The following is a 26,183-nucleotide window of genomic DNA, read 5'->3' on the forward strand; positions in this document are numbered from 1 at the left end:
CCAGGGCCTTGTTTGTTTTTGGATGTTAGGTAATATCAGTTTGGTCATATGCTACGCTATGTGTTTTCCTGTTTTTTTATAATGCTCTCATTAGAAAATGCATAGGGATATGGGTAAACTACAGTTCCCAAAAATCGTCAGTCAACCCTCCCCAAACTCCCCCAGTATTCATTGTTGGCCGTGTTGGGCCTGTATGCCAAATTTGGTCCAGATCTGTCATCTGCTGGGTTCAGTGTTCTCTGGATAAGGGTGAATTACAAATCCCAGATTCCCAGGGCAATCACCCCCCAAACCCTGCCAGTATACAAAGCTGGCCATGTTGGGTCTGTGTGCCAAGTTTGGTCCAGATTCGTCACTTGCTGGGTTCAGTGTTCTGTGAATTCAGGTGAACCATAACTCTCTGATGCCAAGATCAATCACCCCAAGTTGGCAACGTTAGGTCTGTGTGCCAAGTTTGGTCCAGATCTGTCATTAGTGGGGTTCAGAGGGCTCATGGAATACAGGCGAACTAAAGCTCCCAGAGTTAAATGTCAATCACCCCCAAAGACCACCAGTATTCCCAGTTGGCCATGTTGAATTTGTGTGCCAAGTTTGGTCCATATCCGTCATCAGATGGGTTCAATATTCTCTGTGAACTAAATACGGGTGAACTATAACTCCTGAATGTCAAGGTCAATGACCCCCAAACCCCACCAGTAAGTAAAGTTGTCCATGTTGGGTCTGTGTGCCAAGTGAGTTCCAGGTCCATCATTCAGTTCAGAGTGCTCTTAGATTGCAGGTGAACTATACATCCCATTCCCTACAACTCCTATAAATCATGGTGAATTCTCCCCAAACCTCTCTAGTATGTTCAGTTGCTGATTACTGCCTCTGTTTGCTGTGTGCCATTGGAAGGGGTAGGAAAGGGCTAAGGGAGAGGCAGTGGGCGGGGTCATGTAAATTGTGAGAGAAAAGAACACTGGGATGTGGTCGCTGTAACCTGCAGTGTCTTGGGAGGGAGTGACTTGGTGGCTCCACAACACTGTTTGGAGGCTGTCTGTGAGAGCAGACATCCCTGCCACATACATACATACAGATTATACAGATTTTCACTTTTATTGATTGATGATTGATTGATATTGATTGATTGATGGTGATGGTATTGTTTATTGATGATGATTAATAGATAGATATAAGATATATAGGTAAAGGTAAAGGGTTTCCCCTGACATTGTCCAATCGTGTCCAACTCTGGGGGTTGGTGCTCATCTCCATTTCTAAGCCAAAGAGCCAGTGTTGTCTGTAGACACCTCCAAGGTCATGTGGTCGGCATGACTGCATGGAGCACCGTTACCTTCCTGCTGGAGCAGTACCTATTGATCTACTCACATTGGCACGTTTTCGAACTGCTAGGTTAGAGGGATACAAATAAATAAATGATTAAAATTATTATTATTATATTGTATGACACAGCAAACAAGATAGATATGCTGGATTTCATATCACAAAATCACAAGTCGAACACTTCCCAAGTGTCTAGGACTGTGTGATGTATTTTCGGATGATGCGTGCAGATCCCAGTAGGGTGGCCTTTTGCAGTTGGCAGATCGTAATTTTGTTAAAATTATTATTATTATTATTATTATTATTATTATTATTATTATTATTATTATTATTATTATTTAACCTGCAAGTCATATAACAGGTGTCACCTTTTTTTTGGTTTTGCATTACTAATTTATTGGACATATTTCTGTTACAACATACAGTCATTTCTTTAAAAAATACATTGAGTGCATTCTAAATGTCAGTAGAAATTCATAAGAAAGTTAATAATTATTATTTTTATTACTTTATTTTCATTCCCCACCATCATCTCCCCGAAGGGACTTGGGGCAGCTTACATATGGGACAGAAAGTCCAAAATACATAAGAGCAACAATCCATTAAAACAAAACCACCAGTAAAATAAAATAAGAACATCATAAAATAAAACAATCTGTATAATACACAATTAACATAAAAGAAAAACAGCAGTATTGAGGCTCCAACAAAAACCAATGACCATGATTATAAAATAGGCGTGAGGGTCAGGCATGGGATAGTGCAAAACAACGTACAATAGGGCTGGGGGGATGGATGAGGTGCAGAGAACAAGATACTATCTGGCAATGTAGGGACTGCTATGAGCAGGGTTATATGAATCTGCACTGCCGTATAATCTCATTCAAAGCAGATAATCTGGATCCCGAAACTTGATTATGTGGCAGTGGTGATGGGACCAGAGTAAACACTACCTCTCAAGACATTGTGGCTAATGGGAGAAGCCAACTAAATACATCCAACTGCCACAGCAAGCAATTCTTTCATCAATAATAATAATAATAATAATAATAATAATAATAATAATAATAATAACAACAACAACAACAATAACTTTATTTATACCCTGCCACTATCTCCCCAACGGGGACTCGGGGCGGCTTACATGGGGCCATGCCCAGAACAATCTATATATATAAAAGAGTGATGGAATCCTGGCACCGAGCAAAACAACAAAACTAAACACCCCCCAACCTCGAAATTTCACAACACAATCCATCATCCATGCCTCAAGGTTGAAACCACAAAATACCACGTCACGAACCTCCACAGGGTCTAAAAAAACCCAAAAACCGGAGCTATTCAGTGAAATTCCAATGGGCCACAGCAACGCGTGGCAGGGCACAGCTAGTACAATATAACAGCATATAAAAGAACAACACATCACAACACAATGAACAATACAATAAATAATAATATACATTACAATGCAAAATCAAGGAAACAATAAAAACAAGGGTGGGCCACATGAACATTAAGTTAATGTTCTTTCTCCCTATCTGCAAAGTTTCACCTGTTTTCTTCTTCCATTTCCATTCACATTTCTTTTTGCAGAACCCTGATCAGTTCTGAATATGCAAGCAGAAACGATTTTGCACTGCAATCATATGTTTCTATATGATCAGGTAAGTGCCATTGGATTGAATATTGATTGGAAAGAATGGACTGAAAGTGCTGTATTCTTCAACTGGACTGGTTTGATGTTTATCATTTTGATTCCAGTTTATATTTTGAAGTGTGTTGGTTTTACATCATATTAATATTGTGAAGAATTTAACGTCTTTTTAGTGTTTGCTTTTTGTATATTTATAGCTGAGCTCATTTCTAAATTGTAAGTCGTGTTGAGTCCCAATTTTGTCCCCTTCTACACTGCCATATAATCCAGATTAACAAAGCAGATAATCCACATTATCTACTTTGAACTGGATTATAAGAGGCCACTTCTACACTGCCATTTTTTTTATTGTGTCAGAAGCGACTTGAGAACATACTGCAAGTCGCTTCTAGTGTGAGAGAATTGGCCGTCTACAGAGATGTTGCCCTGGGGATGCCCGGATGTGTTACTTGGAGGCTTCTCTCATGTCCCTGCAAGCTAGAGCTGACAGATGACAGCTCACCCCATCTTGCGGATTCGAACCGGCAACCTTGAGGTCACCAACCCAACCTTCAGGTCAGCTGTTAACCCATTGCACCCCTGTGGCTCCTAATAAAATCCAGACTATATCTGCTATGAACTGGATTATATTGCAGTGTAGACTCAGATAATCCAATTCAAAGCAGGTAATGTGGATTATCTGATTTGAAAATCTGAATTATATGGCAGTGTAGAAGGGGCCTGCGTCTACACTGCCCTATAATCTAGTTCAAAGCAGATAATCTGGATATTATATGACAGTGTAGATCAGGGGTCCCCAAACTAAGGCCCGGGGGCCGGATGCGGCCCATTGAAGCCATTTATCCAGCCCCCACAACACAAGGGCAGAAGGGGGTTGGGCTAAATGACCCAAGGGACCTCTTCTTCTCTTACAACCCTTAATAATAATAATAATAATAATAATAAGAAGAAGAAGAAGAAGAAGAAGAAGAAGAAGAAGAAGAAGAAGAAGAAGAAGAAGAAGAAGAAGAAGGCTGGGTGGACATCTGCCAGGGCAATACTAATGGCTTTTGGTGCACAAAGGCAGAAGGATTAAGTGGCCCAAGGGGTCTCTTCCAACCCTCTTTATTGTTGTTGTTATTGTTGTTGTTGTTGTTATTATTATTATTATTATTATTATTATTATTATTATTATTAACATTGAGGCTGGGTGGCCATCTGTCAGGAATGCTTTGCTTGTGCTTTTGGTCCACAAAGGCAGAAGGGGATTGGACTCAATGGCCCAAAGGGTCTCTTCCAACCCTCTTTTTTATTATTGTTGTTGTTGTTGTTATTAATAATTATTATTATTGCTTGGTGGCCAACTATAGTCCGGCCCTCCAACGGTCCAAAGGATCGTCAACTGGCTCCCTGTTTAAAAAGTTTAGGGACCCCTGGTGTAGATGGAGCCTTAGGGAAAGAAGCATCAACAAGAAGCTCATTTGCTATAGTATCCAGTGAATTGTCCTTCTGACTACCCTGTAATACGCATTTCAAGTCCCTTTCATGCCACACAGTTATACCTCCTACTTAACTACTGGGGTTCCATGACAGTGATGGAATATTGCATTATGTTATTGAAGGCTTTCATGGCCAGAATCACTGGGTTGCTGTGAGTTTTCCGAGCTGTGTGGTTATGTTCCAGAAGCATTCACTCCCAAAGTTTTGCCCACATCTATGGCAGGCATCCTCAGAGGTTGTGAGGTGTCTTGGAAACTAGGCAAGTGAGGTTTAAACTAGGCAGGCAGCAGCCAGGCTTTGAAGTTGTAAGGCTTTTCAATACTAATCAAGCAGGCCAGTTGCAGCATTCACACTTGCTTCCACCATACAAGAGTTCTTTCTCCCACCCTGGACATTCCACAGATATATTATAAACCTCACTTGCCTAGTTTCCATCAGACCTCACAACCTCTGCCATAGATGTGAGCGAAATGTCAAGAGAGAATGCTTCTGGAACATGACCGTACAGCCCGGAAAACTCACAGCAACCCAGAATATTGCACTGGTGGCTCATTGAAGCCCAAGTGCCGGTGCTCCGAAGTGCATGAGTGTGTCCTCCTCATCCCTTTTGCCACTTTGGGATTACTGTTATAACCCAGGGACGTTTTTCATGCTGCTGTGCACTTTTCAGAGGAGCCCTGGCAGAATCACTTCCGAGGAGAGGTTAGGCTGCAATTCCCATTTTGCTGCACCAGGAGCTGCGAGGCTGCAATGCAAACCTCTGAGGCTGCGCTATGCTCAGGATAACAAAGGAGTGAGTATGAATCATGCAGGGGATGATGGAGGGAAACTCATCCTACTTAATAGTCCCTGTTAGCTCTCCTCCCCTTTTGCTTCTCCAAAATACTTTCTGCTGCCTGCATGCTGCAATTAATGTGTATTTGGTTGGGAATTTTGTCGGTGCTTGAAAAGGGCAGAGAGGTGACTGTTGGGAAATGGGTGGTATACTATCCACCTGCAAGAATTGACTTTTCCTATCTAATGGATTCTTTGTTAGTGGCTACATTGTGATACCGGTGTCTGTGTTGTTGAGCCAAAAAGCAACCTTATTCCACCAAACAACAAATTTGTGTCTGCCCCAACCTTCCCTCTCAGTCGGTATATACTTCAATAATAATTATTATATAAATAATCATACCGGTAATTAAATTTTTTGTAATTGGGTTGCTGGGAGTTTTCCAGGCTATATGACCATGTTCCAGAAGCATTCTCTCCTGACGTTTTGCCCAAAACGTGGGCGAAACGTCAGGAGAGAATGCTTCTGGAACATGGCCAAACAGCCCGAAAAACTCACAGCAATCCAGTGATTCTGGCCATGAAAGCCTTCAACAACAGAAAATTTTGTAAGCTGCTCTGTGTGCATTTGTAGCTGAGGCACAAGGTAAAATTCTTTAAAGGATATAATAATAATAATAATAATAATAATAATAATAATAATAATAATAATCCAAAAATACAGCACACAGTCCCAGACACTTGGAAATTGTTCAACTTGTGATTTTGTGATACAACAACAATTCTTTATTGATTAGTCACTTTTGAACATATCAAAACATGTAAAACATACAATACGTATACACTTACACATACATACAATATGTGAGGGCGATCTGGCTGCAACATCTGTCACCCCATTGATCACCAGGGATTTTGTGATATGAAATCCAGCATATTTATCTTGTTTGCTGTGTCATACAATAATAATAATAATAATAATATAAAATTATATCCTTTTTCCCACTCACTATTTCCTCTTTCTCTTTGACTCCCTGGATATTTTTTATTGTTTAGTCCACCTCAATAGAGAGATGAGGAACCAGGACAAACTACACATCTGTTTGGATCTAATGTCTTGGATCTAATGTCTGCAAATTATCTTTTGTTATTGATACATATTCATGTCTTTAGGAAAGGGACAGTCTTCTTTCCAAAGACTTGCCTTTCAAGATCTGAAGTGCCCATGGATTCTTCTTTTTAATAAGTCCTGGGATGCTTCCAAATGTGGTGTTGATTTTTACTATTCCCTGGTTTCATTCATGGGATTTCACAGGGATTCGGATATCAGTGTCTGTGTTTTACCACTATGGGCATACATACAAAAACATACATGAGGTAGCTGTAGAATGAAATAAAATCCAGTGCCTCTGGATTGGAAGTATTTGGCAAACTGTCTAGAAAAAGCATGGGCAAACTTTGGCCTTCCAGATTCCCAAACTTCGGGTGTTTTGGACTTCAAACTGTAGGCTGCTAGGAAATGTGGGAGTTGAAGTCCAAAACACCTGGAGGGCCGACGTTTGCCCATGCCTGGTTTAGAAGCACCTTGGTATATATAGGATGAATGGGTGAACAGTGGCTAGTACAGTGTTAGATACAAGAATACAAGGTTTTACTGAGTAAACTGTCAATCAAATGTAAAAGACGCTATGTAGAATAACCTTTTCTATTTAAATGAGAAATGAGAAGCAATGGGACAAGGAAAATTGTAGATTTAAAAGTTTTTATGTTTTAGTATAAAGTCGTGGGTATTTATTTATTTAACGTATCAGAAGCAAATTGAGAATACACGAAGATAACCACGAAGTTAAAAGCCACTTGGAGTGCCTCTGGTGTCGCTGTAAGAGGGTCCTCCATTGTGCATGTGGCAGGGCACAGACTGCATTGTAGTCAGTGGTCTGTGGTTTGCTCTTCTCCACACTCACATGTCATGGACTCCACCTTGTAGCCCCATTTCTTAAGGGTGTCTCTGCATCTCGTGGTGCCAGAGCGCAGCCTGTTCAGTGCCTTCCAAGTCACCCACTCTCTCTCCCAGGAGAGAGTCTCTCATTCAGTATCAGCCAATAATTGAGGTTCCGGGTTTTTTCCTGCCACTTTTAGACTCTTGCTTGCTGAGGTATTCCTACGAGTATCTCTGTAGGTCTTGGAAAGCTATTTCTTGATTTAAGGCATTGGGTTACTGGCTGATATCCAAACAGAGGATGGGTCTGATGTCCTTTCATTACAGGCTGCTACTTCCCGACGGATGTCAGGTGGTGCAATACAAGCTAAGCAGTATAATTTCTCCAGCAGTGTAGGGTGCAAACATCCCGTGATAATGCGGCATGTCTCCTTAAGAGCCACATCCACTGTTTTAGCGTGGTGAGATGTATTCTACGCTGGGCATGCATATTCAGCAGCAGAGTAGCAAAGCACAATGGCAGGTGTCTTCACTGTGTCTGATTGTGATCCCCAGATTGTGCCAGTCAGCTTTCATATGATATTATTTATAGCACCCACTTTTAGCTTGATATTCAAGCAGTGCTTCTTGTAAGTCAGAGCACAGTCCAGAGTGACTCTCAGGTATTTGGGCATGCTGCTATGCTCCAGTGGGATTCCTTCCCAAGTAATCCTCAGGGCTCAAGAAGTCGTGGGTGAGGTGGCAGAACAAGAGCTGAAACCTTGCTGGGTTTTTGGTTTGTTTTCATTGTCTCCTAAATGAATAATGTCACAATTGTCCAAAGTCGGAGAGATAGCCCAGTGAGGTGAAGAACTATATATTTTTCTCTTTTACTGTACTAACAGCCTTACTTCTTCTAGGCTTCTCAAAATAAAAGTATTTGTTGAGAGAGCTGAACATAGGCACAAATTTCATTTCGGGTTCAAAGCCCTACTGTTAGGAAGGGTGCTACGGATGGATTGGTGCTCCTAATGTTGTAGTACTATGTCTATTCGGAAGGTACCTCACGGATCTTCCCTTCAGGTTGTTTCTGACTCATGGCAACCCTAAGTTGAATGTATCACAGGGTTTTTCTTGGCGAGATTTAGTCAGACAGAGTTTGCCACTCCCTTCTTCTAAGCCTAAGAGAATGGGTTTTGACCAAGGTCACCTTGTGGGTTTCAAATGACTGACCCAGGTTTACCAGAGTCCGAGCCCAATACCAAAACAGTACATCACACTAGCTCTCCTTCCACTAAAATGCTACCTACTGATTTCATCCTTTATGCAAATATGTACAACTCTGTAGATTTAGTGATATGTGTGTGCAACTACCATATTGCAGCCTTGAACCCTCTGCTTACTCCACAGAGACATCTGCAGGATGATTGCTGCTCCTTGCATGTCCTTTTGACATTTGCTGTCCTTTTGTCATAAACTTCCTCTCTGTCTTTGTTCCTCAGCTCTAATACTCACACACTATAGTAGCTTTTAAAGAGACAGTCATGTTTGTCTCTTTCTGTATGATGGGAATGAACATGGATGGAAAAAATCAGCATGTTTGAAACTAACTGGTTTATTTTAGCATGAACTTTCATGGGCCTATATTATAAGAAGTGAATTGATGATTCATGAATGCTTATGCTAAAATCAGCCAGTTAGTCTCGTTTAGATTACTGCCGATTTCTGGGCCTGAATATATTGCACAAGATTTCCCTAGCCTAAAATGATACATTTTAATATATTGGTTTTATGGTTCCCGTTCCCTTGATCTGGTCATGTAAGCGTGATTTATTGTTATAATTGTATTATTTTACTTTGTTTAATAATGTGTATTATGTTGTTATGTAATGTTTGTGTTTGCTTTTATGACTGTAAACAGCCCTGAGTCCCATCCGGGAGATAGGGCGGTATATAAATAAAGTTTTTTTTTTATTATTATTATTATTATTATTATTATTATTATTATTATTATTATTATTATTATAGAGTAGCACTACTTTAAATGACTCAATGACAATGGAATCCATATAATCCCCCATATATATTTATTTTAGAGCTAAATTGTATCACACATAAATTGTCTTTCTTACTTGCACCTATATTTTGAACTCTGTGGGAGGCTGAAAGTTACTGTTTTTAATCCCAGCTATGATCAGACCTCACTTCAGTGACAGACACAAACCACTTTGTGTTCTTCATGTGATAAACTATGTCAGGCATTGGTAGCTTTCATGTTTTTGGAATGGTGAATCTACTCTGGTTGAATTCTAGTATTGAGTCAGAAGATATGTTCAGCACTCTGGATAGTTCCTTTAATATTTGGAAAAACTAGCAAATTGGCCACACTACTGACATGAAAGTGTTCCAAACGTTCAATTTGTTACAAACAGGAAGCAACTGCAATTGGGATGCCCCTTCTGAACATATGGCAAGTGATTTGCATGCAGAAACACCCTAACACAGGTTAGGGTGAGCTCCCGTGCTTTGCATGCAGAAACACCCTAACACAGGTTAGGGTGAGCTCCCGCCATCAGCCCAGCGTCTGCTTACTTAGCAGTTCGAAAATAACAATGTAGGTAGATAAATAGGTACTGCTTTGGCAGGGAGGTAAAAGGTGCCCTGAAAATATGCTGGCGAAAATCCGACCAGGAAAGGCGTCCATGGACGACAGGCTCCTTGGCGTGGAAAATGAAACAATAGCACCTCCCCATGGCCAAGTTGAGCACAACTGGATGCTGGAGATGAAAAGAGGGAAGCCTTGCCTGTTTATGTACTGTCTGTCTCTGTCAATTGTATAACGGCATTGAATATTTGCCATATATGTAATGTATATGTATATGTAATGTATATGTATATGTAAACCTGTAATCCGCTCTGAGTCCCCTCAGGGAGAAAGAGCAGAATATAAATCTATATATATAAAAGGGTAATGAAATTTCGGCCTAGGACAAAACAACAAAACTGCACATCCCAGAAACACTACACTTGGCAGCACAACCCCTCATCCATGCCTCTATGTTCATACAACAAAAAGAAAAATAAAGTCCTAATTAGAGGGGGAGGAATTATTGTTTTTATCCAATTGCTGCCAGTTGGAAGGCTAAGCTCCGCCAACTTGGTCTCCTAGCAACCCACTCAGCCCAGGGGACAGGCAGAGTTAGGCCTCACTTAGGCCTCTTCCACAATGCCTATAAAATACAGATTATCTGATTTTAACTGGATTATATGGCAGTGTAGACTCAAGGCTATACAACCCATTCATAATGGACTTAATGTCAGGGGAAAACCTTTACCCTTTACCTTAACTACCACCAATTCCTCAATACTTTATTTCCCATACCACCATACTTCACCACAGCAACGCGTGGCCGGGCACAGCTAGTAAAGTATATTATGATTATGATCCGAGTGTGGCCAAGATACCAAAGGTTATTAGTGAGGAAGAACAGATAAGCAGGAAAGGGCCGCAGCAGTTTCCTTTTGCCTTTTGCAAGATTCCGCCCTTTCCTCTCCCCTGTGAAGAGTTAATTGTGTACAAACTACTTTTGCTCCTTGAACTCAATTTTTAGCAATTGAAGTAAGCTGAGGACAAAACAGGAAAGTGGACGGAAAAGAGAGTAATAGGGATATTTTAAAAACAGTTGGGGGAAAATGGGTGGACGCAGGATGAGTTCGGACTGTCCTTGCCAAAGTGGGGTGGCTGGAGGATATGAATGTGGCAACACATTGCTGAGTCATAACCTGATACACGGCAACAGCAGCAGCAGCAGCTTGCCAAGCCAAGCCTTGCAAGGTGGGTGCAGGAACACAAAGCAGAAGGGCCACCCAGAAAAAAAACAAGGACAGATGGTGATAACCGGAGACTGTGGGAATCATTTGGAGAGGGATGGGGAGCAATAGCTGAGAAAAAGAGCTGCATCAGAGATCGCCCTTGTAATTGGGCAAGAGACAAACGTCATGTATGTCGCAATCAATGTACTGAATGTTAAGGGGCCATGGGATGCCTTGTTGGTTTTGCACCAGCAGGCTCAAGGCCCCTTCCTTCAGAAAGTCAGACGCTGGAGACATTTGAAAGACGTGCAGCAAGGGTGGTTTCTTCAAAACCAGCCTCTGAGGATGACTTGCAGTTTTATCTCATAGTGTCTGAAATGCCAAGCTGCAAGATGCTTGCAAAATGAGGACAAGTAATCAATAATTGTCTGCCTACATGGATATCCTATTCTGGTTTTTGGAATCCCAATAGAGACAAATTAATGTACTTTAAGCAGTGAACATTGCAATTCTCTAGCTCTGTTTCAATCCCTTCTGCAAGTTACTGTGAAGCAAAAATAAAATACATTGCTTTGTATAGCAGAGAAACTGTTTGAACATTCCTTGATTGCTGTTGCTTTTTGGTAATTCTTGCTCTGTTTCTTCTGCTCGACTATCCTTCAGATCGACATGGAAGATGTGAGTTCCAAAAGGGTCAGTGATTTCTTGCAGAAATGTGTCAAACTTGAGGATCATGAAAGGGATGCTCAGCCCAAAGAGGAGATCCTAGAAGTGCAATCGCTCCCTATCCTCGCACCATCCTATCCTCAGACAGTGCAAGGTATCGGAATTTCTTTCTCTTCCCTCATCACCAACTACTTCTTCCTTCAATTGTATCTAAATGTATTATTTATTTATTTATTTATTTTTCAAACTTATATGCCGCCACTCCCCTAGGGCTCGGAGCGGCTTACAAGAACCGGCTAAAATCTTTTTTTTTTTATAAAATACTTTTTATTAAACTTTAATGTGTTACACAAGGATCAGAGGGGGGGAGGGAGGGGAAGTTGGGGGGACTATAGGGATGTTGGTGTGGGGTTGACGGATATGGTTCAGGGAGGGAGGGTACGGGAATAGGGAAGGGGTAACAGCTGGGAGGGAGGGTTCTCTATCCGGGATGTTGGGGAGGGGGAGAGGGGGGGGGAGATAGACTTCCGATCTTTTCACTTCCTGTACGTTTCCTGTCTTAGGACGCTGGTTCTTGCATGTAGTTATCTAGAAGTGTCCAATTCGTTTCTTTCATTGGTCTTCCGTTAGCCTTTTTCAGCAAGTACGTCAGTCTGTCCATGTTTTTGATGTCCATTAATTTCTCCAGCCATGCTTCTTTGGTGAGGTTCTTCCCTTCTTTCCAGTTTTTGGCTACTACTGTTCTAGCTGCAGTGATGGCATAAATAAAGATTTTCTCTTTATTGATTTCCCCTGTTTCCGAATTCGGGTCTATTTTATTTTTAAAGTTATATAATCCTAATAAGAAATATTCTGGTTTGCATTCAAGATTTACTTTAAAGATTTTTTTACATTCTCTGTGGATTATCGACCAGAAGTTTTTAATAACCTTACAGCTCCACCACATGTGGAAGTATGAGCCCACCTGTTTTTTACAATGCCAACAGAGATTATTTCTATCTTTATACATAGATCCTATTTTTTTTGGCGTTAGATACCACCTGTGAACAATTTTTAGCCAGTTTTCCTTCAGCTCAATTGAATAGCATATTTTAGTATTTTTATTCCAGATGGTATTCCATTCATCTATTGTTATCGCTCTGCCTACATTCCTGGACCAATTTAGCATTGAGTCCTTAATTATATCCTTTTCCGTATTCCATTCTAATATTTTATTATAAATTAATGTTATAATTTTTTTTTCCCTTTTAAGTAAGTTATCCCAGAAATTCGTATTTATATTAAATCCAATTATTTTGTCTTTTTTATAGCATTCTTTTATTTGATAGTATTGAAGCCATGTAATATTTATATACTTTTTTTGAATTTCCTTCCAATCTTTTACTGGTGGTGGTTCTCTTGTAATACTTTCTTTTTTAATGATATCTTTGTATGTCGGCCATTTCTGCCATCCTAATAGTCTGCGCTGACTGGCTTCCAGAGGCGAAAACCATAGGGGGGTTTTCCTATATAAGTATCCTTTATATTTTTCCCAAATTGCGATTAAGGCAGATCTAATAAAATGATTTCCAAATTCTTTGTCAATTTTCCTCTTATCTTGCCATAGGTAACCGTGCCAGCCCCATCGTAAGTTATATCCTTCTATAGTTAGTAATTTGATTTTTTCCAATTTTACCCAGTCTATTATCCATTCTAATGCGCAAGCATCATGGTATATTTGTAGATTTGGTAAGTCAAAGCCCCCCCTTTCTTTTGGAGTGGTCATAGTTGTAAATTTTACTCTGGGTTTCTTATTTTGCCAAATGAATTTATTTATTTCCCGATTCCAATCCGTAAATAATTTTTTACCTCTGATAATGGGGATATTGCGAAACAGGTATAGTAATTAAGGAAGGATATTCATTTTGAAAGAACCGGCTAAAATCAACAATTTAAAAACATCTTAAAAACATCTTTAAAAAACATCTTTAAAAATATCTTTAAAAACATCCTAAAAGCACCTTTTAAAACATCAACAACAGAACTCAAAAGCCTGTTGAAACAGGTGTGTCTTACATGCCCTACGGAAGGCCAACAAGTCCCGCAAGGCACAAACTTCAGGTGGCAAGGTGTTCCACAGAGATGGCGCCACTACTTGTTGTTAACTTTATGTGTGCATTTTTGTTCCCTTGGAATTGTTCTTGTCGTTGCAAGCACTATAGATCTATAAACATGTTTCTATATATGCATGTTTCTCCTGAAGTCTTTGCAAACCACATATATCCATTAATCTTATAAAAGCATTTCCCCCTGAAATATGTGTTAATCTCACCTACAGATATATAGGCATTTCCCCCTGCAAGCCTTTGCAATCCCTATGTACCTATATATCTGTAACTATCTATATACATTAATTTTATATATGAATTTTCGCCTCATATGTTTGCAGGTCTTTGCAAATCCTATATAGATATAATTATCTTTATATAGAGAGATGTCTAGATAGATAGATAGATAGATAGATAGATAGATAGATAGATAGATAGATAGATATAGGGCTTGCAAATATTACAGGGGGAAATGCACACACAAATATATATAGACATGTCTAGATAGATATGAATATAGATATATAAAAGGTAAAAGTAAAGGTTTCCCCTGACGTTAAGTCCAGTCGTGTCCAACTTTGGGTGTTGGTGCTCATCTCCATTTCTAAGCCGAAGAGCTGGCGTTGTCTGTAGACATTTCCAAGGTCATGTGGCCAGCATGACTGCATGGAGCGCCGTTACCTTCCCACCAGAGTAGTACCTATTGATCTACGCACATTTGCATGTTTTCAAGCTGCTAGGTTGGCAGAAGCCGGAGCTAACAGCAGGCGCTCCCTCCGCTCCCTCCCTATAGGTATATAGGGCTTGCAAATATTACAGGGAAAATGCACACATACACATAGAGAGAAAGATGTCTAGATAGATATAAACATAGATATATAGGGCTTACAAATATTGCAGGAGGGAAATGTACATATAGGGAGAGAGGATTTGCAAACATTTCAAGGGAAAATGCATATGTGAAATTAGTATATATAATTATAGAGCTATATCTAACTCTGCATTGTTTATATATGCATTGAATATTTGCCTGTTACTGTGTTGAAAGCCAACCTGAGTCCCCATGGGGAGATAGGGCGGGATACAAATTAAGTATTCTTCTTCTTCTTCTTCTTCTTCTTCTTATTATTATTATTATTATTATTATTATTATTAAGTTATTTTTGATACCATATTGTTTTTGTTGGCCCTACTTTTCCACTTTCAGAGCTGGTTTACTGTTTCCTTTGAAATACATTAAATATTCAAAAACGTTTAACAAACTGATGCCTCAATTAATGTAATTTTATTGGTATCTATTTTTATTTTGAAATGTACCATTTCCCACCCTTAGCTTATACTCGAGTCAATAAGTTTTCTTAGTTTTTTGTGGTAAAATTAGGTGCCTCGGCTTATATTTGGATTGGCTTCTATATATGGTATGGTATATATGGTATGCTTTCTAGGAGGTTCCAGATTGCAATAAAATGCAATTCAGATGCAATAAAAAGTTTCCCTTGAGCCAGGAAACAGCAAAAGGTTGGATACAAAAAGAAAAATAATTGGCTCTTTTTACTATACCTGCTGTGTAGTGAAGAAGGGTAACTTGTAAAGCTCATTTCTCATTATTTTAGCAAAAGGCATAATAAGGCAATTTGGTCTTCTGTTGTTGTCTTCTGCACTGGACTAAGAACATGACAATGAGATCACTCTTCTCTCTTTTTCCCCATTTCACAGAAGAAATATCAATGGTTTTCAACACCTGTGCAATGCCAGCCAACTTAGGTCCATGCACCAGAAGGAGGCGTGAAAAAAGCACTGGCCATGATGGCACAAGCACGTCTCTCTACGTCGACCGGCGCAAATCCAAGGTGTGGAACTATTACACCAAGTTGGGAGACGCCTACGTTGAGTGCAATGTCTGCAAGAAACAGTTGTCCTTCCACAACAGCACCACTACCATGAGGGAACATCTGGTGAGAAAACACAGCATCCGTGACACTTTGTTATCGCAGTTAAAGGATGACCAGATTTCAGACCCTGACTACATAGCTCAGGAGAATGCAATTAAAAGGGCCCGCCAGCTAACACCTGAAAACAGCAATCAGTACCACACTGTGCCCTGCACAGAACCTAGAACTGATGTAATTCTGGAGCTTGTGCTAGAAATGATTTTTCGGGACCTTCATCCCCTCTCAGTAGTGAAGGACAAAGGCTTTGGTCTTCTAATAGGCTACCTAGAACCCAGTTTTATTCTTCCATCTCCTATGCAGCTCTCTAGCATGTTGTGGCACCGATACAACGTTGTCAAGCAACACCTGGAACATTACCTACAAACAGCCCAGTCTATCGTGATCTGTGCTGAGTTCTGGCTCTCCCAGCCCAACCAGACATACCTGACAATCATGGCTAACTTTATCGATGGGGAATGGCGACGGGCAAGATGCATCTTGGAGACCCAACAAGTGCATGAAAATAAAATGGAGAGCAATTTGGGAGATAGGCTGTACTCAGTCTTGACTGACTTTGGGATGCCCAGTAAGTCTGTTTTCTGTGTGATGCATGACAGCCTCCAGGATATGGAGGTGAACGCCTCACAACTCAAATGTGTCCATGGCTGGACTAGCCTATGCTGTGCTGCTCACCTGCTCCATCTCTGCGTCCAGGCAGGTTTTGAGGTGGAGCAGGTACAAGAGGCCCTGAGTGCCGCCCGCAGCATTGTCTGCTACTTCCAGCAGGATGCTAAAGCCACCTGCTCACTGAATAGCAAACTGGAAGCCATCAACAAGACAAAACTGAAACTGGTGATGGACACCGGAGCTCGGTGGATAACCACCATTGAAATGTGCGAGTGTCTGTTGGATCTCAAGTGGGCCATCATGTCCGTGTTGGAAGAACATCCCAAGGGAGCAATCATGGTCCAGAATTTGGCAGACCATCAGTGGAAACTCTTGCAGGATCTAATGCCTGTCATGAGGACCCTAAAGATCGCCACGTCCTTCTTGAGGGAGGAGCAGAATTTCTCCATATCTTCCTTGATGCCATGCATCCACGGCGTTGTCACAGCCATTGGACAGCAGTCGGAAGAGGCAAGCGGCACCATTAAGACTGTGGTGAACAATATAAGGTCAGAGCTCACACAACGTTGGGGAATCTTAGATGATGAGAAACTGCTGGAGAGCCCAGCAGTGGTTGCATCCTTCTTAGACCCGCGTTTCAAAGAAATGAGGTTCCTCAATCCCAGTCTGCGGAGTGAGCTCCACAAAAAAATTAAAAACATGCTGTCCCAGGTCTTTAACCACCAGTCCCCAGTGTCAACCCAGTTCTGGGTTCCAAGCTCTGACTATAAAGCAGAGGTGAGTGAAGCAGCCAGCCAGCTTTCTGCTCATAAGGAAAGAGGTCCAAGCGGGCAGTCCCAGAGTATGTACGACATCCTCTTAGGAAAAGACCCAACGGAGAGTATGCCTGAGATCCACCAGCAGCTGGAGAACTACATCGTGGAACCCCTCTGCAAGCGCAGCACTAACCCCTTGGACTGGTGGAAGAACAATGAACACCGTTTCCCCTCTGTAGCCAGGTTAGCCAGGCAATACCTGGCTATCCCAGCAACGGTCGTGCCACCAGATCAGGCCTTTGCTGCCATTGAAAGTGCCCTGGAGCATAGGAGGGGCGTGCTGGCCCCTGAAAATCTGGACCAAATTCTCTTCTTGCATCAAAATTTTGATTTTTTGGAATCTATGCGAAATAGTGGTGAGAATCCAAATAAGACTGTGCAAAACCAGTTCTGAAAGTTGAGTGGAAAAAGCACAGAAGCTACCCAGAGAATTAGTGCGTAGTCAGTACACTGGGAAAAGGAAGGGAGGTTGTAGTCTTGAAAAGGACATATTTGCCTTCAGGTCACTTTAAAACATCCAAGAGACTAGACTCAACCTCTTAATTTACAAATTAGCCTGCTGCCTAAGCTTATTCAAGGTTTTCTAGTAGAGGTAGGTTGTTCCCTAAATAAAATAAGAATAATGTTCTTTAAAAGCCATGTTCTAGGCTGAAGCAGAAAAAAAGAAAAATGACCACATGCAACAGTGCATTCCTGGAGGGCAGATCCTCCAGACCCATGAAAGCATAGCTGGGGATTAGAATTATGCCCTTAACTATGTTCGAGAAGGCCTAAGAATGTAGAAATGATCCCAGAGCTCAGATAAGTATGTTATAGTGCTCTGTGGGTCCATGCATGCACCTGTGTGTGTATCAGTTACTTTAAGATAGGTAAGGCAAAGAGCATCCTTTAGGCCAGCTCTCCCCTAACTCTGGTATTGAAAAATTAGCCCTAAAATACGTTGTCGAAGGCGTTCATGGCTGGAATCACAGGATTGTTGTGTGTTTTCCGGGCTGTATGGCCATGTTTCAGAAGTATTCTCTACCAATGTTTCACCCACATCTATGGCAGGCATCCTCAGAAATTGTGAGGTATGATACCTCACAACCTCTGAGGATGCCTGCCATAGATGTGGGCGAAACATCAGGAGAGAGTGCTTCTGGAACATGGCCATACAACCCGGAAAACACACAATAACCCTAGCCCTAAAATACTTTCTATAGTGCACAGGGGATATTGCCACATCACCACTACCTCTGCCACCAATTTTTGCATACTGAATCAGGCATCAATTCACTTTTTGTTGTTTTAAAAACCTTCACCTGGGCCTAAATACATGCCACCCAAGCCTCTCAATCTGTGATTTCCAAACATTGGTCTCCCGGTGTTTTGGACTTCAACTCTCAGCAGCCTGTGTCCAATGATCAGGGATTCTGGGAGCTAAAGTGCAAAACAACTAGTGGTCTAGAATTTGTTAATCACTGTTCTTGACAATGTCTAGAAGCATGTGGGAGTTGGGATCCCCCCACCCACCCACCCAAATGCAGCCATTTAGCCTTTCATAGTTACCTACCCTGGCTTTATAATGAATTTCCTTGAGGTTCTTCCAATGGGAGAACCTAAGTATTCTTCACATCTTCTGTTTGAAATTCTGGAAATAGAAGTGGTAGTACTGCAGTCAACGAGATGTTTGAAGAAAGCTTTGCTCATTTCTGATGACTGGTTATGCAGGTACTTGATTGGAATTGGTGAGGCCAATGTTTGTAGGGCCATAGCTTGGGAGTACCTTGCTGTGAAAGAAAGCAGAGGCTTCCTTCTGCAAAGCCTTGCAAGCACTGTGGCTTGCTACTTTCTCACCCATGCAATCCTAGAGTGAGTTGGTCAGTCAACTTGATTGGTCTGCTTTAAAAACAAAAGTAGGTACTGTGATTCCCCTTTATAAGCACAGACCAAAAATCCTGCAAGTCCAGTAATAGGCCTGGTGCCAATCAGATGGTTTAAATAAGCCCATAAATAAAAGAACAATGGTCTTGGTCTCGTGGCAGTTCAACTTTGGCTTCTGTTGAAAGCAAATGCAGCCCAGTCCTCTTGGCTTGTGTCTCCTATATACTTTTCCTTTGCAGGATTGAAAACACCTAAACTTTTATATGAAAGTTAACATACACTGATCTGTAAGGAAATCAAAACCCCGGAATGCTCGTAGAAATAAGAGGCTATATGCAACATTTTGTGTGTTGTGTGTCAAGTCAATTTCGACTTGTGACGATCTTGCCCTAGGGTTTTCATGGCACAATTTCTGCAGAAGAGCTTTGCCATTGCCTTAAGCTAAGGCCAAGAGTGTGTGATTTGCCCAAGATCATTAAGTGGGCTTTCATGACTGAGCAGGGATTGAAACCCTGGTTTCCCAAAGCCCTGGTTCAACACTCCACTCATTATATCACATTGACTCCTCTTTTGCCAACAATGTCAGTTGGTTAAATATTTTAAAAAATGCTTTTAAAAGGAATTACTAAACAAAAAGGAGTTGGTTAACTGTTGCTGAGTCCTGCTGCAGTGGGAAAAATGGGGAATCTTCAAAAAAACTATTCTTGTTTATCAACTGATAAACATCTAAATGTTTTTGTGTCGAAAGCTGCTATTTCTGTCTAGCAACAGAGAAAGAGTGAGAATAGTCTAAGTAGGAGTTCATATAGGGTAGGGGGAATCCTGTTTGCAGATTGTTTTAATGGAGTCAAAGTGCTCACAGTGCTTTGCAACACAAGTATATGTTTACATGGAAAGCTATAATAATTCCTGGCTGTGTGTGTTCCTAACCCACCCTGCAGCTTTCTACAAATGTGAAGAAAGGTCAGGTGTGACAAACAGAAGTGGGGGCCGGGCTTGGTTGGGAAATCTACAACCCAGCTCCAAATATACTATGAAGGACACTGTGAGTGCTTGTGAATGTATGGGGATACAATGCATTATCCATGGAGTGTTGTTGCAAAAAAGTATATAAAACAAATAATTACAATGCTGTTGAGTGGCATTTTATTGCAAAGTTGGGCAACTTTTACCCTTCCCCTGTAGTCAGGCTGCAGTTTCTGTTATCCCTTGGCACTGACTATGATGTCTAGGGCTGATGGGAACTGGAATCATAGCTCAAGGGCCAGATGTTAGCCACCTCCAGTTCCTAGCAACCAAAACCTCTACTTGCTCTCACTGCAGTTTGTATTGAAAACAGGTGAACCGGTAGAAATCTGGACTGTACTTAGTAGACCAAGCTGAGTCAACAATGTGATGCGGCAACTAAAAAAGCCAATCCGATTCTAAACTGCATCAATATGAGTCTAGTGTCTTGATGAAAAAAAGTCATAGTCCTATTCTGTTCTGCCTTGGTCAATAATTCTGGAACAATAATTTAAGACAGCCTCCTGTGGCGCAGCAGGTTAAACCGCTAAGCCTCTGTACTTGCTAACCGAAAGGTTGCCAGGTTCGAATCCAGGGAGTGAGGTGAACTCCGCTATTAGCCCCAGCTTCTGCCAACCTAGCAGTTTGAGAACATGCAAATGTCAGTAGATCGATAAGTACCGCTCCGGCGGGAAGGTAACAGGGCTCCATGCAGTCATGCCGGCCACATGACCTTGGAAGTGTCTTTGGACAACGCCGGCTCTTTGGCTTAGAAATAGAAATGAACACCAACCCCCAGAGTTGGACACGACTGGACTTAATGTCAGGGGAAAACCTTTACCTTTACCTATGGACAAACTAGAATGAGTCCAAAGAAGCACAATCAAAATGGTCAAAGGCCTGGAATGCAAGCACTCTGAGGAATGGCTGAGGGGCTCTGTCTGTTTAGTTTGGAGAAAACAGACTGATTGGGGACCGCTTAAGCAGCTGAGGGGGGAGAAAGGAAAGGGCCTGAGGTTGTTAGGAATTGTGGGAGTTGAAGTCCAAAACACCTGGTCGGCCCAAGTTTGCCCACGTCTATACGAAGATGTGTTTCATGAATGTCTGGTCCCACTCCATTAGAATGAGGCAAACAGCACAAAGGGTTACAAATTTATTTATTTATGATAAGACGTTTGGGTCACTATGATAGTCATATTCTACATTAAAACTTTTAATAAGGAACTAAATTTAATAACAATGTGAGTGCATACAAAACAACAATAACCAAAGTACTACATAATGAATAAAAAAGCAGCTGTGTAAACATAAGTCCCAAAAAAGATACTAAATGCAATGGTGATTTCTCAGTGATTGATCTATTCCATCCTATATATATATACATACATACCAGAACCCTGAAAGACAAAAAGCAGAGAAGGGGAACGAGGGTTACTCATACATATTAATTAGATAAATTCTTTCTATAAGAAAAAAATGACGAGCAACTAACCCAACACTTGAACAAAAACTATTTTAGTTACTGACAACTATACATAATTCTTTTAACTGCATAATTAGAAATTAAGCCAGGTTTTATATACTGTATTTTCTATGTTAGGTGTAAATAATGTACCGAATGCTCACAGATTGCATGTAGCCCCCAGGATTCTCAGTCTAGGTTCCCATTTGAAAAAATGTAAACAATACCTACAGAGGCCTCAAGTAGACATAAACCACAATTTTTATGGAATGTCACTTTTTTAGACTTACTAGCACCCTTGCCATATAAGTTTGTCAAACAGTGACACTGCCTTATTCAAAATAATAAGGAGCCCTCGGTGGCGTAGTGGATTAAAGCCTCGTGACCTGAAGGTTGGGTTGCTGACCTGAAGGCTGCCAGGTTCGAATCCCACCCGGGGAGAGTGCGGATGAGCTCCCTCTATCAGCTCCAGCTCCATGCGGGGACATGAGAGAAGCCTCCCACAAGGATGGTAAAAACATCAAAAAACATCCGGGCGTCCCTGGGCAACGTCCTTGCAGACGGCCAATTTTCTCACTCCAGAAGCGACTCAAGTTGCTCCTGACACGGAAGAAAAAAATTCAAAATAATAATGATGTCCAAACATGACTACTGAGTTTCCCTGTCTATTCCCCTTCACTACTGCTATGGTTAATGAGGGAAGCCCCTTATGATGAATTTTGAATTTGTTGATGGGGGATCAGAGAAAATGCCATTTTTGGTGGCAGCCAATAATATCCCATTATGTAAGAGTCTGCTCAAAAAAAGCAATGCAGGAAACTGGAAAATGTACATCTCCAATCCAGCTGAGTTTAAATCTATAAAATTATTTCCTTCAGAATATTTACATTAAAAGCCACTGGGGTTTTTTTATCCTGGTTGTATATATTACTGTATTACTTCAACTATAACACTCCATCGATTGGAAGATGCATTCTAATTTCAGTAGCACCACCACCAACAAAAGTACGTAAGATACACCTGTGATTCTAAGACGCACTCCATTTTTAGAGCTGTTTATATAGGGGTGAAAGTGTCTTAAAATTGAAGAAATACAGTACTAATACCGTAAATAGAGATTCAAACTATTTTGTATATCAACTGAATTTCATCTCTATACACACAAACGAATAGATACTAAATGTGTTGTTGAAGGCATCCATGGCTAGAATCACTGGGTTGCTGTGAGTTTTCCAAGCTCCAGGACCATGTTCCAGAAGCACTCTCTCCTGATGTTTTGCCCCATCTATGGTAGGCATCCTCAGAGGTCTGTTGGAAACGAGGCAAGCGGGGTTTATATATCTGGAATATTCAGGGTGGGAGAAAGAAGTCTTGTCTGAGGCAAGTGTGAATGTTGCAATTGGCCACCATGACTAGCATTGAATGGCCTCACAGCTTCAAATCCTGGCTGCTTCCTGCCTGGGGGAATTCTTTGTTGGGAAGTGTTAGCTGGTCCTGATTGTTTCCTGTCTGGAATTCCCATTTTCTGAGTGTTGTTCTTTATTTACTGTTCTGATTTTAGAGTTTTAAAAATACTGGTAGCCAGATTTTATTCATTTTCATGGTTTCCTCCTCTGTTGAAATTGTCCATATGCTTGTGGATTTCCATAGCTTCTCTGTGTAGTTTGACTTAGTGGTTGTCAGAATGGTCCAGCATTTCTGTGTTCTCAAATAATATGCTGTGTCCAGATTGGTTCATCAAGTGCTCTGCTCTGACTGACTTCTCTGGTTGAGTTAGACTGTAGTGCCTTTCATGTTCCTTGAGTTGTGTTTGGGTGCTACAGACAAGAGTTCTTTCTCCCATCCTGAACATTCTACAGATTCATAAATCCAACTTGCCTAGTTTCCAACAGACCTTACAACCTCTGAGGATGCCTACCATAGATGTGGGTGAAATGTCAGGATAGAATCCTTGTGGAACATGGCCATACAACCTGGAAAGCTCACAGCAACCCAGATACTACAGTTTTGTTTAAAACTGCAATGCATCCTTCTGATTTTGTTCCTTGGGTTGGACAGGTTTACCAGCATACTTACCCTGGAATGGTGCTTTCCCAGTTACCACGGTATGAAATCAGCACTACAGTTTTGTTTAAAACTGCAATGCATCCTTCTGATTTTGTTCCTTGGGCTGGACAGGTTTATCAGCATACTTACCCTGGAATGGTGCTTTCCCAGTTACCACGGTATGAAATCAGCACCCAAATTTCTCTCTTCCCTCTTTGGCTCGTTTTTCGGATGCTTTATGGGCCACTTAATCTTTATCGTGGGTTCCATCTGATCCTGGAGGCGATGGCGCTTCATGTGAGCGTTCCGGCTCTTTATCTTGTCAAACACTCTAGATGCAGGCAGAAGAATAAAAGCCAAGATTTTTCAGCAGTCTAACAATGCTGGAATATAATATATACACAATCCCAGTTTAGATAGTATTTCCTCTCCACCTCAGTCTTTTTAAGGAAGAGGCTTTATTGACAGACAGTGAAGCGACAATATGTTGAACTATGACAGAGCATGCCAAACTGTCACAGTGAGCCACCCCAAGGAAAAAAAGAAGACAGTCAAACTGATGTTTGTTTTTATTAAGCATAAAACTAGACTTGTCAAAATAAGCACACTAAATCAACTGAACTTCTACCTTGCACACTCTTTGCACGGGAACACACCCTGACTCCCTGCGCTTCTGGACCTATCTAGAGTTTCGTTCTGGCTGCAGGTTGGACTGACGGTGCTCTGTGCTGGCTTTTTGTAATTCCTTGCCTTTATTTTATTCTCCTGTTTAGGCTGCGGACAGTGTCTTTTCTTTGGGCTGCACATAATCTGAAATTCATCAAAGTCATGAAATGCTTGTGTGCTTATGAATTTACTAAACTCATTCCAGGGCTTGCAAATATTACAGAGGGAAATGCACACACAAATATATATAGACATGTCGAGATAGATATCAATATAGATATATAGGGCTTGCAAATATTGCAGGGAAAATGCACACAAACACACACACACAAAGAGATGTCTAAATAGATATAAATATATATGAACATATAGGGCTTGCAAATATTGCAGGAGGAAAATGCACATATAGAGAATTTGCAAACATTTCAGGGGGAAATGCATATGTGAAATTAGTATATAAAATTATACATCTATATCTAGCTCTGCATTGTTTATATAGGCATTGAATGTTTGCCTGTTACTATGTTGGAAGCCAGCCTGAGTCCCCATGTGGAGATAGGGAGAGATACAAATGAAGTACATTATTATTATTATTATTATTATTATTATTATTATTATTATTATTATTAAGTTATTGTTGATACCATATTATTTTTGTTGGCTATACTTTACCACTTACAGAGCTAGTTTACTTTTTTGGAATACAAATAAAGTTTTTTTAAATTATTATTATAAAGTTACTGTTGTATCATATTGTTTTTGTTGATCCTACTTGTCCACTACTTGACTATTTTTCTTTGAAATATGGTAAATATTCAAAAACATTTAACCTACTGATGCCTCAATTAATGTAATTTTATTGGTATCTTTTTTATTTTGAAATTTACCAGTAGCTGCTGCATTTCCCACCCTCGGCTTATACTCGAGTAATAAGTTTTCCTAGGTTTTTGTGGTAAAATTAGGTGCATCGACGTATATTCTGATTGGTTTATATTCGAGTATACATGGTAAATTCATTGCAGTAAGAATAGATTGTGGCTAAGCACTCATTTCAAAGGACACAACCAGTTAAAAAAATCCCTTGTGCTGCATGAATTACAAAGTTATTTGAAATGAAAGAAGGAACATTGTATAAGGGCAGAACTTATATCTATTCATTAAGCATCAAAAAGACCCCCAGTCATTTTTCTCTACCTTTTCTTCATCCATTTCTACCTCATCCTGCACTCTCTTCCTCTTTACTGCCATGTATGTTCGGCCACAGTTAAATTTTATTACTTTTTTCCAGTTATAGTAGTATTCAACACATTGGGAAACGGTTTTAGTTTGTATCTATCAAAGGAGAAAAGGGGGGAAAAAAATATTCACAGTGAACATAAAAAAGAATAACTAACATAGTTTCCTATATACAGCAGGCAACTTGTTGAGATCCAGTCTGGTTTAGTGGATGAGTGTCAGGAGTGACTTGAGAAACTGCAAATTGCTTCTGGTATGAGATAATTGGCCGTCTGCAAGGACGTTGCCCAGGGGACGCCTGGATGTTTTTGATGTTGTACCATCGTCGAGGGAGGCTTCTCTCATGTCCCCGTATGGAGCTGGAGCTGATAGAGGGAGCTCATCCGCACTCTCCCTACGTTGGATTCGAACTGCCAACCTTCAGGTCAGCAACCCAACCTTCAAGGCATCAGTCCTGCCAGTACAAGGGTTTAACCTACTGCGCCATTGAGGGCTCCTAGTGTTGGATTATGGCAGATGAGTTCTCAGATCTGCCATTAAAGCTCGCTGGGTGATAAAACAGATAAAACAAACAAAAACCTTTCAATTGCGACTGGGAACGGTCTGGAAAATGGCTCTGTAGCTTACTAAATATTTTACCTTCTTTTGTATGAGATTAAAATCCTTTCTGTGTGTGGCAAAGGCCTTCTTAAACAACTGCTTCTCTTCTGTAGTCCACAGTTGTGAACCTGGAGTATCAACAAGAGACAAATTATAAGCACAGACAATCTGCTTAATGGTTTATCATATTCATTAAATTAAGATCTTTACTGCCTTGT

At 40.8% G+C, this 26,183-nt stretch overlaps 2 protein-coding genes across 6 annotated transcripts in view; one reads left to right on the forward strand and one right to left on the reverse strand.

Moving 5' to 3' along the window:
• The first annotated feature begins 2,921 nt into the window (after window positions 1-2,921).
• On the forward strand, window positions 2,922-20,079 carry LOC103280980 (E3 SUMO-protein ligase ZBED1). The gene is made up of 4 exons (XM_008121518.3): window positions 2,922-2,987; window positions 5,127-5,249; window positions 11,625-11,781; window positions 15,431-20,079. Exons 1-4 carry the CDS (start codon window positions 2,937-2,939, stop codon window positions 17,479-17,481), a joined length of 2,382 nt encoding a protein of 793 aa, XP_008119725.1. The 5' UTR covers window positions 2,922-2,936; the 3' UTR covers window positions 17,482-20,079.
• Window positions 20,080-21,095: 1,016 nt separating this feature from the next.
• znf541 (zinc finger protein 541) overlaps window positions 21,096-26,183 on the reverse strand; it is a 31,164-nt gene continuing 26,076 nt past the window's right edge. For 2 of the 5 annotated variants that reach the window (XM_062962404.1, XM_062962407.1), the window contains 5 exons: window positions 26,005-26,093; window positions 25,324-25,461; window positions 24,092-24,273; window positions 23,614-23,794; window positions 21,096-21,352 (listed from right to left, as the gene is read on the reverse strand). In XM_062962404.1, coding sequence (XP_062818474.1) covers window positions 23,635-23,794; window positions 24,092-24,273; window positions 25,324-25,461; window positions 26,005-26,093 — 569 coding nt within the window. In that variant the 3' untranslated portion in view covers window positions 21,096-21,352; window positions 23,614-23,634. Of the gene's footprint in view, window positions 21,353-23,493; window positions 23,795-24,091; window positions 24,274-25,323; window positions 25,462-26,004; window positions 26,094-26,183 lie in introns of those variants that run through there. The other 3 variants (XR_010000735.1, XM_062962405.1, XM_062962406.1) reach the window with 3 other exon arrangements.

This window comes from Anolis carolinensis, unplaced genomic scaffold, assembly GCF_035594765.1.
Source record: "Anolis carolinensis isolate JA03-04 unplaced genomic scaffold, rAnoCar3.1.pri scaffold_10, whole genome shotgun sequence".
Taxonomy (NCBI): domain Eukaryota; kingdom Metazoa; phylum Chordata; class Lepidosauria; order Squamata; family Dactyloidae; genus Anolis; species Anolis carolinensis.